At 35.8% G+C, this 14,984-nt stretch overlaps 1 protein-coding gene across 5 annotated transcripts in view; it reads left to right on the forward strand.

The window, feature by feature from the left end:
- The window catches only part of Rpap2 (RNA polymerase II associated protein 2), a 68,007-nt gene that overhangs the window by 25,398 nt on the left and 27,625 nt on the right, over positions 1-14,984 (forward strand). For all 5 annotated transcript variants that reach the window (XR_011368782.1, XR_011368783.1, XM_070007656.1 and 2 more), the window contains exons 8-11: positions 1,912-2,833; positions 3,801-3,883; positions 7,721-7,801; positions 12,448-12,516. Coding sequence is in view for 3 of the 5 variants with exons in the window: in XM_070007656.1 (XP_069863757.1) it covers positions 1,912-2,833; positions 3,801-3,883; positions 7,721-7,801; positions 12,448-12,516 (1,155 nt within the window). In the remaining 2 variants the exon portion in view is untranslated. The remainder of the gene's footprint in view (positions 1-1,911; positions 2,834-3,800; positions 3,884-7,720; positions 7,802-12,447; positions 12,517-14,984) is intronic.

The following is a 14,984-nucleotide window of genomic DNA, read 5'->3' on the forward strand; positions in this document are numbered from 1 at the left end:
AAGGTGAATTTTTTTTATAAAAGATGTATTTGCCTTTATTCTTATCCAAATGACAGTTCCCTGGCTGTATGGGCTAAAGTTTATTATGGATATGTAATACTGAAATGTTTCTATCTTTTCTCCAGTAACACTTAGCCTTACTCTTAGCTTTTTTTCTTCTTATCCTTTCTCGACACTTCCCCACAGTACATTTCTTGACCCAAAAACTTCGTTATCTAATGTTTCAAAGGTTTGTCAGGTGTATTTGAGAGCAACTGCTCATGTGTGCTTATTTATCTTGAGTTGAATTAGAAAAGCTACTCATTGCCTTCTCTCCTTGATAATTATTAGGCTTACTTAAACTTAGTCTAATAATCTAAAGACATTGTCAAAAGGACTACTTCTGTCTTTTATGGTTAGCATTCTGTTGTAGCTAAGTGTTTGAGTTTATGTATCTTTCATTGAAAAACATTGATTTGCCAAGCTTATTTTTATTATGACTTTGTTTTTCATTCTGTAGGATTTATTTCCTATATAATGATCAGCCACAATTGGAAAGTGTCTTATCTGTCTCTCTCTCTCTCTGTCTCTTTATCTCCCCCTCTCTTTCTCTACCCCTCTCCCTCTCTCTCCCTCCCTCTCTCTTCTCTCTCCTCTCTCTCTCTTCTCTCTCTCCTCTCCTTCCTCTCTCCTCTCCTTCCTCTCTCTCCTTCCTCCCTCCCCCCCCCCTGTCATCAGTTTTGGGGCTTGAACTCTGGGCCTGGTTGCTGTCCCTGAGCCTCTTTGTGTTCCAGGCTAGCACTCTACCACTTGAGCCACAAGCACCACTTCTTGAGCCACAGCACCACTTCTGGTTTTTGAGTGGTTTATTAGAGATAAGAGTCTCACCGGGAGAAAAATCTTTCTCACTTTTCTGCCCAGGCTAGCTTCAAACCATGATCCTTAGATCTCAGCCTCTTGAGTAGCTAGCGTTACAAGCATAATCCACCATGCCTGGCTTCTCGTCTTTTTTTTATTTTTCAAACCTTTGGAAGTGGAGCTGTGGCTCAAGTGGTTAGAGCACTAGCCTTGAGCAAAAAAGCTCACAGACAGCACCCAGGCTTGGAGTTAAGGCCCCAGAACCAGCACCAAAAAAAAAAAAAAAAAAAAAAAGTTAAAGCTGCATGCTGGTGGCTCACGCCTATAAACCTAGCTACTCAGGAGGCTGAGATCTGAGGATCATGGTTTGAAGCCAGTCCAGGGAGGAAAGTCCACGAGACTACAAAGTCTCCAATTAAGCACCAAAAAGCCAGTGAAGCTGTGGCCCAGGTGGTAGAGCAGCAGCTTTGGGCAAAAAAAGCTCAGGAACAGTGTCCGGTCATTGAGTTTAAGCCCCAGGACCTGCACCAAAATGAAAATAAAAGTTAAAAACCTTAATAGAGATCTTGCGATGTATTTTTTAGTATATATTTTTATTGTAAAGATACTGTACAGAGGGGTTACAGTTACATGAGTAAGGTAATGAGTACATTTCCTATAGAGCATTATTACCCTTCCTTTGTTTTTCCCTACTGTCCCTTCCCTCCCCACCTCCTCAGTTCCTCCCCCCCCCCCAAATGTATTTTTTGAGATCCTGGTAACCTACCAGTTTTCTAAAGAAGCCCTTTGAAAAAATAAATAAAATAGCCAACAGAAAATAAAAATAACATTATTTGCTTTTTTTTCTTTTTGCTATACTCTTTTTAACAATTTTAAAATAATGGGAACAGGCAAAGGAGAAAAAGAAAAGTATCAATATGTATTAGATAGAAAATGAAAATTTCCTTCTGAAATTTCTATGTCAGAGTCTGTAGATAAAGGTGTGCCTAGGGAATAAAAAGTTTTATCTTGATTGTTTAAGTACTATAGAAACTTTGCTTTCCTGATACTGTGAATTTGTCTTTTCTTCTACAGTGGCCATTCAGGAGAAGAAGTGCAGTTCTGCAGTAAAACCATCAAAACATCAGATATTGACAACACTTGTCATTTTGAAACACAATATGAGTCTAGTTCTTCTAGCATTTACAGTGATAGTAACAGTGATAATGAACAAGACTTTGTTTCCTCCATTCTACCAGGAAGCAGACCAAATGCAAAGGGTCCAAGGCCACAGCTGCACAAGAAAAGCATAATGAAAAAGAAAGCTGGTCAGAAAGCTAGCTCAGAGTGCAAAGATATAGAGCAAGCAGTTGTAAGTGTTGCTGCACAGTTAGGTAATTGTAGCTTAGATGATCAGGAGAAAGCTGCCCATGAACTTCCTCCTTCACAGAAGGTAAATGCTCCAATTTCTTCAAATAGTCCTTCACATGAGAAATTAAATGCTTCGGCAGATTCTGAAGGTAAATACAGTATGTCAGAAATAACACTTGTGGGCCTAAGTAAGAAAAGTGCTGAACATTTTAAGAGAAAATTTACAAAATCAAGCCAAGTTTCTAGGTCAGACTGCAGTTCAGCACAGGTATGCCCTGAAGTCATGAAGACAAACTTACTTAAAGTTCTGAAAGAGACTTTGATTGAATGGAAGACAGAAGAAACTTTGAGGTTTTTGTATGGCCAGAATTATACTTCTATGTGCTTAGAACCCTCTTCAACCTCTCTCGTTAATGAAGAACTAGATGAAGATGACATAAATTCCAATCCAGGTTGTCATTCCCCATCTCAGAACAGCCTCGATGAGTCGTTACCTTTTAGATGCTCAGATACAGCCAGCAAACCAGTGCCAAGTTATGAGGACTTGAAAAAAGAAACTGAAACCCTGAATATGAGGATCAGGGAGTTTTATAAGGGACAATATGTTTTAAATGAAGAAACTTCCCAATCACAAGACTCAGGAGAGGTATGTGTTGAGTTTTTCCAGGCTGCTAACTCTTGAAAAACCAAGATTAGTAGATCTAGTGTTGGGACTATATATAGTGACATAGACTCACTAGTTGAATAGTGAAGTACTTCATGGACAATAACTGGTAAGCCTGCTCATTTAAAATACTATAAAATTATGATAAAGGAACTTACTGGGAAATAAACACAGAGAATAGAAAAAGTGCATTCAGATCTGGACTTAATTGTCTCTAGCTTTATGAAAAATTAGTTTGAGTCTGCTCATCTTTAGTGTTCACAGTCATTTGATAAATGAAGTCATATGGCAGGAAAAATGGGTAATAGCCTTGTTTTGACCACAAAATATGTTGCTCTTAATTTATAAAACAATAGAGAAGTGGGAATGTTGTACATTTTAATTTTTTCTTACATTTCTGTAGAATTTTTTTCCTAGCCTAGCACCATACTTGGAATTAGCATTAAGCCATGAGAAACATAGGTCTTGCTAGTTTCATAAACTAACCTCTAGTCTCTCACTTGTCCCTTCCCACTGGTTCCCAGCCCTGAGATTCATTTTATTATTTAGTTAATTTTACCATTTTGTTTTGTGGTGCTTTCAAATAAATGTTTCCCCATTTTTTTTGTTGGTTGATTTGAATGATCTTGAGTATATTTTCAGCTTTTCCATAATATGATGATTGCATTTACTAATTTTAATCTTTAAATTTCCCACATTTGTAATACCTTTGTATTCATTTTCTCATTCAGTGAAGGAGGTCTTACAACCCCTCGTGTGTAGGAGAGAGAGTAATCCTTACAACAGGCAAATGACTCAAGGAGATTATATCAGCCTTAAATCTTTTAATTCTCAAAGCAAGTTATTTCGTACTGTACCAGCTATGTAAATTTTTGTTTGTGTTTTGTGTTCTACTTGTAAAAGAAGAAAATGTCAATTTATTACTGTTTTGTTTAAACACATGATTTAGCCTGATCCCACCTTTCCGCTGGTAGATTCAAGTTCCCAGAACCAGATAAGAAAGCGCATCGTCCTTGAAAAACTGAGTAAAGTGTAAGTACACCCTTGCTGTTTCAGCTTCATAGGATAAGTTAGTTTGATGTTGATGAACTCATAATTTATCAATAGTACCTTTGAATTTTGAACACAAAAATACCATTTAAAAGTTTATGTGGATTTCTTAGTTTGAGAAATTTAGGGTTTTGGTTTTTTAAGATTTTTGTATCCAGACAATATTATTTTGTATAGAAAACACAGAGAAAGGCCGAGATTACAGGAATAGAAGACCAGACTATCTTTCTCCCTCTTAATGATCCTGTAAAATCTGAGTACAATGTTGAAGCTAGACCATTGAAATAGTGATTGTGGTGACTGTGTCACGTCAGTTCTCATGAGAAGAAAAGGTTATTAGGAAGCTCTTAACAGTCAGTGGCTTACTCTGCCATTTTCACATTTGCACTTTGGCTTTGAGCTTCCTGTGATGGAAATTATTATTCTTGCAAGTAGCCCAATCATAAATGGCACTTAAAATTGCTATTTTGGCTTCTCTGACAACAGAAACTTTAAAATCTTTTTTTAACTCCAAAGGTATAAAGACTATCTTGAACCTTCATTTTCTTTCTAGGTCAGATAACATTATTTAAGGTGCCACAAATGCAGAGAAGTCTCAGTTTTATAGCAGGTTGAAAATAAGAAAAACATTTCCCAAAGCCATATTATTTTGAGGAGCCAAAGTATATACTATGACCTGTAATAGGAGAGATTACTTTTTTACTTTAAAATATATATTTCTAAGCTACATCTGAAATCATTTTGAACAGGGTTTGTATCTTCATTTGGTCCTGTATAAAAAACTGAAAACTAGGTATCTGTGGCTCATGCCTGAAATCCTAGCTATTCAGGAGGTTGAGATCTAAGGATCATAGTTCAAAGTCCATGAGACTTTTATCTCCATTTAACCACCAAAAAAGTTGGAAGTAGAGCTGTGGATCAGTAGAAGAGCACTTCTAGCCTTGAGCAAAAAAGTTCAGAGAAAATGCCTAGGCTCTGGATCCCAGCCTAGGATAGCACCAAAAACAAAAAAAACTGAATCAAGACGAATATCCATGGCCACACATAATGGTGCACACTTGTAGTTCCAGCTACTGAGAAGATAGAATCATAGTTCAAGGCCAGCCTAGGCAAAAAAAATTAGTGAGAGCTCATTTCAGCAAACAAGCTGCGCATGATGATATATATCTGTAATCCTGTTTACACAGGGGCATAGTTAGGAGGATCATAGCCCAGGACTAGCACTAGGGGAAACGCATGAGACTATCTGAAAAATAAAACAGAGAAGGAGCTCAAGCAGTAGAGTACCTGCCTTGGAAGGATGAGGCCCTGAATTCAAACACCACACTAGTAGCTCTTTAAAAAAGAACTGTTGTAAATTACACATTTTCAAATATAACTTCTATATTTTAAAATTATGTTTAAATGGATATTTATTGAATGCCTGCTGTATATTATAATTTGCATTATAATCTGATTTTATATCTTTTCTTTCTGTAAAATAAATTGGTTTAGAAAACTGAGTCACTGTTTACATAGTACAAAAAGATAGCAGACTTGACTTCAGTTATGTGGTATTTTGAGGGATGGGTATGTAACATTCAAAAATGCATCCTGTCCTGTTAAGTAGATAGGAATTTTATATTATATTGTGGTAGCAGGTTTTGTTGATTCTTGCTTATGAAAGCAGCTGGGCTTTTTTTTCATTTTTTTTTCTTTTTTTCCTTTGGTCAGTCATGGGGCTTGAACTCTGGGCCTGAGTGCTGTCCCTGAGCTCTTCAGCTCAAGGCTAGCATTCTATCACTTGAGCCACAGCACCACTTCTGGTTTTTTGAGTTGTTTATTGGTAATAAGAGTCTCCCAGGCTTTCCTGCCTGGGCTGGCTTTGAACTGCGATCCTCAGATCTCAGCCTCCTCAGTAGCTAAGATTACAGGCATAAGCCACCGGTGACTTTTTTTCTTTATAAAAATAAAACCTGGAATGGGGTGATACTTCAGTGTCAGCACTTGCATAGAGTTTGATCTCTAGTAACCATCCCCCAGAAAAGACCTTTTTTCCTTTTTTGGTTTCTGATTTAAACCACTTGTTTTTAAAAAAAAAAAGCACTTGGGGCTGGGAAGGTGGCTCAGTGGTAGAGTGCTTACCTCATATGCTTGAGGCCCTGGGTTCAATTCCTCAGCACCACATAAGCATAAAAAAGCCGGAAGTGGCACTGTGACTCAAGTAGTAGAGTGCTAGCCTTGAGCTGAAGAATTGAGGGACAGCCTCCAGGCCCAGAGTTCAAGCCCCACGACTGACAAAAAATATAAAGAATAAAAATTTGATTACATACATAATGAAGAAAATTTAGGAATAAAAAAGGAATGTAAGGGAATAAAAATTACCTGAAAATCTTTCCACTCAGTAACCACAATTGATATTTTGATGTTTATCTCTGAAATGCATACAACATGTGTATGTCATTTATAGCCTTTTCCTTAGACTCCCTGTTACAGAAACAAACCTAGAAGAAATTATGTGATGTATTATCTGCAAATGCATCTTATATTTTTATAAAAAATAAGATACCATATCTGCATTTGCATTTAATATTTATCATGTCTTTACAGCTATTAGTAAACATTTTAAAGACTTTTGTTAGGGTTTATCAAATGTTGTAACATAACAAATTTGACTATTTGCCTATTAATAATATACTTTGTTTTGCCATTATTGTGGATTGGACTTGGCTCTTTGCTTTTTCCAGTCAAGTACTCTACAACTTGAGCCACACCTCCAACCACTTTTTGTCTTGGTAATTTTAGAGGTTAGGTCTGGCTTTATGCCCAGCTGGCCTGGGCTGTGGTCCTCCTGCCTATGTTTCCCCCATCCCTGGGGTAACAGACATTAAGATGTGATTGAGATTGAATCTCACAAACTTTGATGCCTGGGCATCAAACTCCCAAGTAGCTAGGATTACAGATTTTAGCCGTGACACCTGCCTTTAATATACTTTTTGTCTAATTTTTTTACTAAAAATACTACTGCAACAAGCATTTTTTTTCAGAAGTGTTCATTTTCTTATGAAAACACTTGACAGTTGCATTCGTCGTATAATCACCTAATTTTAAAACTTCATGACCTGATGATATTGATTACAACTTGCATTTTTTTCCTCTCTACTTATTCAGAGTAAACAAAGGGCCCTTGCTCTCAGGGAGTTTACATTCTAGCAGAAGGGAATAACAAGGGAACATTTATGGTACCATGATAATGTGATAAATAAAAGTAAACTTCATGCTTTCCAAGTCCATGCAGTAGGAAAGCCAGGAAGTTGCAAACATGTTCCTAAAGAAGTTATGTTTCACTGAGAAAAGCAAGAACCTAAGCTGAAAGGTAAGGTTAAGAAGATGATAACAGTTTGGCAGAGAAAACCCTACAGACCCTAGGATGGAAAGCACTAGAATAGCTAGTGCTTGTCTCCTGTGCAGTGCAAAAAACAATCTTTTTTAAAATGTTTATCTGGGGAATATTTAGCTGATTGTTTCCTTAGGATAAAGTTTCTCATAGTACAACTATTGGATCAATTGCTAAGTTGCTTTCCAAGTAAGGAAAACTAGGGACAAAAATACAGATAGCAGCCATAATGATTATGCATTGCCATGCTTTACACTCTGTAACATAGACCATCAAGTGTGGAATTACTGTGAAATGTGTTCTTAGGACTTCTTACCAGTAAGAATCTAGAAATAATGTTGCTTCCACCTAAGTGCCATTATTGCCCAGGGAAAATCCATAGGTAGGCTTGATCCAAAAATGTTTCCAAATAATTATATTTTTTAATACATAATTTTTTTCAGATTGCCTGGACTTTTAGGTCCTCTTCAGATTACAGTAGGAGATGTTCACACTGAACTTAAAAATCTTGTCCGCACATTCAGGTTAGTACTGATACTATGATTTTCACCCCTTACTGATTGCCTTGTAGAATCCATAGTTAGACTAAGGCATATGCAAAGTAAGTATTTTCCCTTTACTGTTTGATGTACTTAGATGCTGTTTTCTTCTCTCCTAAACATTATTTCTGTTCTTTTGAGTGCAGCTTCTTAGTGGGACAGAAGAATATATTTACTTCATATATTTCATTCTGATATATTTCGTGTGTGTGTGTGTGTGTGTGTGTGTGTGTGTGAATATATTTACTTCATATATTTCATTCTGATATATTTCGTGTGTGTGTGTGTGTGTGTGTGTGTGTGTGTGTGTGTGTGTGTGTGTGTGTGTGTGTGTGTGTGTGTGTGTGTGTGTGTGTGTGTGTGTGTGTGTGTGTGTGTGTGTGTTCGTGTTCCTGTAACTTTTGTTCCTTTAGTCAATATCCATTTCCTATTCAAGACATTGTGGACTATAATCCCTCCCTCTGCACCTTACTATCTACTCTGGAAGCTGCTTACTAAATTGCTGTCCTAGACTAGAAATGTATGAAGAGAGAGTGTTACCATCACAAACACATAACTACAAAGTGATGTGTGTGTTAATTAGCTCAATTATAATCATTTCATAGTGCAATTTTTGTCAGTTATACCTCAGTGAAGCTGAGGAAAAATGCAAATTACAGTTACAAGTGCAATAAATTTTACATAAAGGACAGCACAGGAAGATTACCTCAGGAGCTTAGTCTTGCCAGATAGTCACCCTTTCTGAAGGAATGACAATAAAGGTAAGGTATGAAGAATGAATACATCATTTGGAGATATGGCTTAGTAGTAATGTGTTAGCACACCCAGGCTTGATTTCCTAGCACCTAGATCATTTTTTTAAATTTTTTTTATTATTTAAGTAGTTGTACAAAGAAGTTCCCATTCTACAAAACAGTACCTAACACCTAAATCATTATATCTCCCATTCTCTAAGATGAGAACCTTACTGATCAATAATCCAAGCACTTACATACATAACAGAGAAACATCTGGTGGTAAACTCAGTGTACTTACAAGTGTACATCAAATAAGAACTAGTAATCTCATCAGACCAAAATGCTAGACTTAGATATTTCTGTTATGAGAACTTGACAGGAAAAAAAAAAAGATTTTGAAGAGCTCTACACTTAGGTGTCTCCATAGTCATTAGTATCACAAATGGGGGAGAAAGTCAGATATGGTACACACTACTAATCCCAATAAGCAAAATAATACTAGTAAGCAAAGGTGGAACTGCAAGATTGCAGTCCAAGGCTGGCCTGGGCAAAAGCATAAATCCCTAACTGAAAAAGTAAAAGAAAAAAAAAAATGGGCTAGACATATGACTTAGGAGCTCAAGTTGTAGAGTACTTGCCTATCTAGCATAAAGCCTTAAATTCAATCCCTAGAACTAAGTGGGCAGCAAGGGACCCCCCCCCCCGCCCTTACTAGAGATGCTGTTGAATACAAGGGGCCCTCTAGATGAAACGTCGTGCAAGAATGAGTCATTAACAAAAATACAGTAAGGACATAGTTTGTTTTATATTCTTATATATATATATATGTATATAAAATATATGTTTTATATATAATATTTATATATGTAATATTAATATATATTTTATATATAAAACATATATGTAATGTATATATAAAACATTTGATCAAAAGTTTAAGAAAGGAACTTGAGGGGATGGGTGGGATGAGAAAGATAGAATGATAGAAGATGCATTGTACTTAATAAACTGACCTATTGAGTTAGAACTCCTCTGTACAACTACTTTAAAAACTTTTTTTTTTAAGTTTGGAAAAGAGCTAGAAGCATGGCACAAGTGGTAGAATGCCTCCCTTACAAGAGGTAGGTCCTAAATTTAAACCCCAGTACCATCAAAAAAGAAAAGGGAAAACAAGCCCAAAAATTATATATTATGTTAGTAAGGGAATATTAACATAATTGTGTTTTCCAAAGGAATTCAGTGTTAATTATTTTTTAAATCATTATTTTTTTAAATCTTTACCTATGCATGGAAATCTAAAGCTTTAACAAACATTGGCATTGCTGCCTTTTAGAAAAATGTCAGTCACTTGGAGTATAGAGTGAACTCTAGTTAAGATACCTGTTTTGGAGTCTCCAGTTTCTGATGGATGATGTAAGCTAGGGTTTCCATTGAATCCTCTGGAAAAAAAATGCTATATTGATGACAGTGACTAGTGCTGAGAAGTCTTTCCAGTCAGTACAGACAGTGGGAAATAGTTGACATAACTATATCCTTTCTTTGAAATACTAATCAATAATAAGAACTTGTAAAACAATGATTTTCAAGCCATTTGACAACTACAGATGTTCAGCCTGCCCCCTGGAGATTGGGGTTCATTTGATTAGGGTTGTGCTGACACATTAGTATTCTTAAAAGCCCTCTAGATGATTCTTATTTGCAGCCAGAGATGAGAGCCTGCTTAGAAGCTGAGCACAAAGCAGCTTTTTCAGCTCTTTGTAGCATCTTCCCCCAGTGACTGTAGAAAGCTGACTTTCCACTGGATTGCACCATAATCTGTCATGCAGAATGTTGCATTGACTTATCTCTCATAGGGTAAAACAAGTTCTGCCACAGCTACCTAGTAATGATTCATTGTTAGCGGTGTCAGACATTTCTCTAAAGCAGATTTAAATTGAAATTATATTTTGACATAAATCTCATTGGTGATGTTGAGACATTTTGCGTTTCATAGTACTGTTTTTTTAAGTTTTTTTAATGTTTTCTAATATTGTGATACTTGGTTTTGAATTGTCACTCAATATGTTCATACAATATTTGTGCTGGAAATTATTTTGGTGATTAAAATGAAAAATTATGAAAGCAAGCAATATGTTGCTATTCTGCTTATAGATACACTTTGAAGTAAGAGCAAAACCTCTTGTGTTTCCTCAGCCCCTGGAACAGTGGTATAGAGTCCAATTTTTTTTTTTTTTTTTTTGGTCAATCGTGGGGCTTGAACTCTGAGCCTGGGTACTGTCCCTCAGCTCTTCAGCTCAAGGCTAGCACTCTACCACTTGAGCTACAGCGCCACTTCTGGTTTTCTGGTGGTTTATTGGAGATAAGAGTTTTACAGACTTTCTTGCCCGGGCTGCCTTTGAATCATGATCCTCAGATCGCAGCTTCCTGAGTAGCTAGGATTACAGGTGTGAGCCACCAGCACCTGGCTCATACATTTTCATACTTTTTTTTAAGCAAACCTTAAATGTGTCTCAGAGATACTTCTATATATTTTTTAATTGTCTACAAGGATCTATCCTACTACAGATTTAATTACCAAATATAGGTTCTCCCATGAGAGTGATGTCAGAGGCCTCGTTCTTGTTTTTAAATAAGTTTGCAGTATGATTTGTTATATGTGCTGGTGTAACTTATTTTTGTAGCCACAAGTATCAATAGCTTCTCCCAAACTTGATGATAGTTGCAAAGTATAATCATGTTTTGACTTAGCTTAAATAAAACTTTTTCAGTTATCCATAAAATATTGTTGAGATTATACAAGGAGAGCTTCTTCAAATACCAGCTCTAGAATTTAAAAATACTTTTTTATTGTCAAAATAAAGGGGGGGCTGTATTCACTTGTTTTGTTTCTTTTTATTTTTTTATTAGACTTAAGATTCAGTATAAGACAAGTTTGATATTATATAATAAAGATAATTACAATTATTGTTCAATTCCTATACCATCAGTGTGTTGAAAATACTTTCTTTTCCTCCTTGCCAGCCTCTGGTGTTATCATTTATTTTTTATTTAAGTTACAGTGATTTTTATTTTTTTTTATTTTTATTTTTTGTCAGTCATGGAGCTTGAACTCTGGGCCTGGGTGCTGTCCCTCAGATCTTCAGCTCTACCACTTGAGCCACAGCACCACTTCTGGTTTTCTGAGTGGTTTATTGAAGATAAGAGTCTCATGAAGTTTCTTGCCTAGGCTGGCTTTGAACCGTGATCCTCAGATTTCAGCCTCCTGAGTAGCTAGGATTACAGGTGTGAGCCACTGGTGCCCAGCTTATAGTTATATTTCTAAATGCTTTCTGAAAAACAAAATGACACCAGGATATTTTGTTGCCATCACCAGTTAAGAATATATTTGGAGTTTTAATTTAAATTTTCTCCAATTGCCTATTGCAACTGATTAAGCCAGTTCTCATTTCTGCAAGTTATGGATGTGACATCACTTAATTGCCTCTGCCACCCAAGCACTAAGTGGAATGACACAGAAGATAAAGTGAAAGTCAGAAATTACCCCTGTTAGCTTTGATAAAATATTTAATGAGGGGAAATCATGGAAGACATTGTTAAAGTGCATGATATATGTGTTTTTATAAACCACACAGTCAGTTTCCTTCATTGTGCCTGTATTCCCATCTCGTCTAACTGAAGCATTATCATAAGTTTGTAAAGGTGGGCTGGAATGCTCCTTTCAGAAGTTCTTGTCAGACATCATACAAGAGCCATGATATTATACAACTGACCTTCCCACAGCTAGAAGATGCACTTAGAAAGTGCTTCTTATATATAATATCATAAATGTGATTTTATCTACATAGAAAACTTAAATATAAAGAAATTTTCCAGTAACTTATTACTGTCTTTCAGACTAACAAATAGAAATATTATCCATAAACCTTTGGAATGGACCTTAATTGCTGTCGTGTTGCTGTCATTGTAAGTACTCTTTCAGTCATTTAATTCTTAAATGCTAAGTAAGAAATCTTACTTTACAGAAAAGCAAAGTTATACTAAGATTGAGTCAGCTTCATTATACTATACCTGTATTTTTATATATCTAATGCTATTTCATTTTTCTTCAACATGTTTTATCTTTAATAGCATCAAAGTTTTATTTTCCAAATCAATGTATACTTTAAAATCTAGCAGATTTAAAGGAACTAAAAAATATGCTTACTGCACAAGCACATATAAAACATTTAATACTCATTTACCTTTTAAGAAACCACTGGAGGTTTCTAAAACTGTTTTCAATAGGGCTAAATCCATTTAATAACTGTAGTGTTTTTCAGCTTGAATTGCAAAACTCTTTAGAGGATCATTCATTCCTGCATTACTATTGCTTCTTGGTGTTTGTCAGGTCATTGAAGCCCATGGGGCCTTGAAAACTTAGTGGACACTCACAGGTCAAGAGTGTTAACAGTCACCCTCATCGCATCTCTAGCCCTACTCTATCTCCCTTTGATTTTACTAAAGTCTGACATGTTACTCTGACTTCACTATCCTGAGGAAGGCTACGCAGGGAAGATTAGAGTAGGCTTCAGTGAGCTGGAATCTGTGTCACCCAACCAGATACAACTCACATGATTCATTAAATCAGAACACAGAAAATAACTTTACTTGAATGCCCTGATATAAATTTTTTATCAGCCTTAAGAACAAATCTTTTGTCATTTCTACTATTGTCATGTTCCAGTTGAGTTGGTAGTTTGTGAAACAGATCTTATTAATTTTTTAAAAAGTGCTTTCTATTTTATGTATTTATATATTTTGGTCAGTGGCAGAGAAAGTATCAATAACTCTGCTCACCTACCAAGCCATTTATGCCTGCTAAAAAAAAACCTCATAGACAACTGTTAAACTGTATTTCTATATTTCATTATACTAAAGAGGAAGTAACTCTTGGTTGACAAGACTCAACAGGAGTCAGGGACCTGAGCCCAGCAGTAATCTCAGAATCTTGCTTTCTACTCCAATATCTTTATCAATACGGTTTACTGAGGCCATGTTAGACCCTACATGTTTTATATTAAACTATTGCCACATCTTGCAGTAGCAATGAACAACAAAAAGTTTGTAAAATGAAATCATAAGAGCTGCCATTAAAATGCTATAAGAGTATGCTACATAAAAACCTCTAGTGTTTGATTTTAATGCAGGCACTCATGTGGTGTAAATATTGAAAGCTCTGCTAGTCCTTTCATGCACTATTTGACTTTCTTGACTTTGGTTGTAATAGTTGAATTTTTTTAAAGCCCATTCACATCTTAGATGTATTAACATGTTTCTTGTGTGCAATCTGTCTTAAAGTTGTAGCAGTACATACTATTTGCTTAGTCATTTGCCTTCTTTTTTATTATGTTCTAACCCTTAAGGCTAGATATGACCCTTGTCTTAGTCTTTGATCCTTTTGATCCCTGATGAGTCAAAATCCTTTCCAGTTTAGACCCTTTTGGCTTCTACAGTCTTTGGTCATTATAGATACCAAATCATAGCACTGCTTAGGTTTTTGCTTTTGAAATCTTGTTTTTTCATACTTCTCTCTGTTGCCATAGGCCTTCCTTTCAGTTCCTTTCCATTCTGTATTTGCACATTCTATATCTTCAAATTATAGTTCAGTCTCCTTGTTCTTTGGTTATTAACTTCTAAGCCTTCTTTCTTCCATATTCTTTTTATAACCTCTGTTCAGGAAATTACTCTAGCTTTTCATATTTCAACTGATAGCCCCTTTGGTCCATCATTTCACCTTTTTATTACCCTTTTGTAATATTATGAAGCAAGTTGGGAATAACATGTAAATATATGTCATATTAAAAGTAATCCCATTGACTTCTTTAAATCTGTAAAATTCTTCTTTAATTATACTTTAATTACATTTCTACCTCACTTTTCCCCCATGATGGGTTCATAATTACTTTTTAGGGAAGATAGTCTTGTCACTCAGGAAAGGGAAAGCCAGCATGACAGCTAGCATTGAATAAATAGCCTTATGGTGAAAAGCATACATACTTAAGACACCCAAAGAGACAGGAACATATAAGGAAGAATGGGGAAATACATAAAAAGCTATTTACTCTTTTGCCACAAAACAGTATAAGCATATAAAAGAGTATCTCACTGGGTGCTGGTGGCTCACCCCTGCAATCTTAGCTATTCAGGAGGCTAAGACCTTGCAGATCACAGTTCAAAAGCCAGACCAAGCAGAAAAGTCTACAAAACTTCTATTTCCAATTTACCAGAAAAATGCCAGAGCAGAGGCAAATGATAGTAGAGCCAGAAGGCCAAGTGAGAGCATGAGGACCTGAGTTCAAATGCCAATTATGGCACCAAAAAAAAAAAAATTAACATTTCAGAGAAACACATCTAATAGATTTATAGGCATTTCTAGAATTCTTAAAAATATT

The sequence above is a fragment of the Dipodomys merriami genome, unplaced genomic scaffold, assembly GCF_024711535.1.
Source record: "Dipodomys merriami isolate MVZ:Mamm:240054 unplaced genomic scaffold, mDipMer1.0.p SCAF_7, whole genome shotgun sequence".
In the NCBI taxonomy this organism is placed as follows: domain Eukaryota; kingdom Metazoa; phylum Chordata; class Mammalia; order Rodentia; family Heteromyidae; genus Dipodomys; species Dipodomys merriami.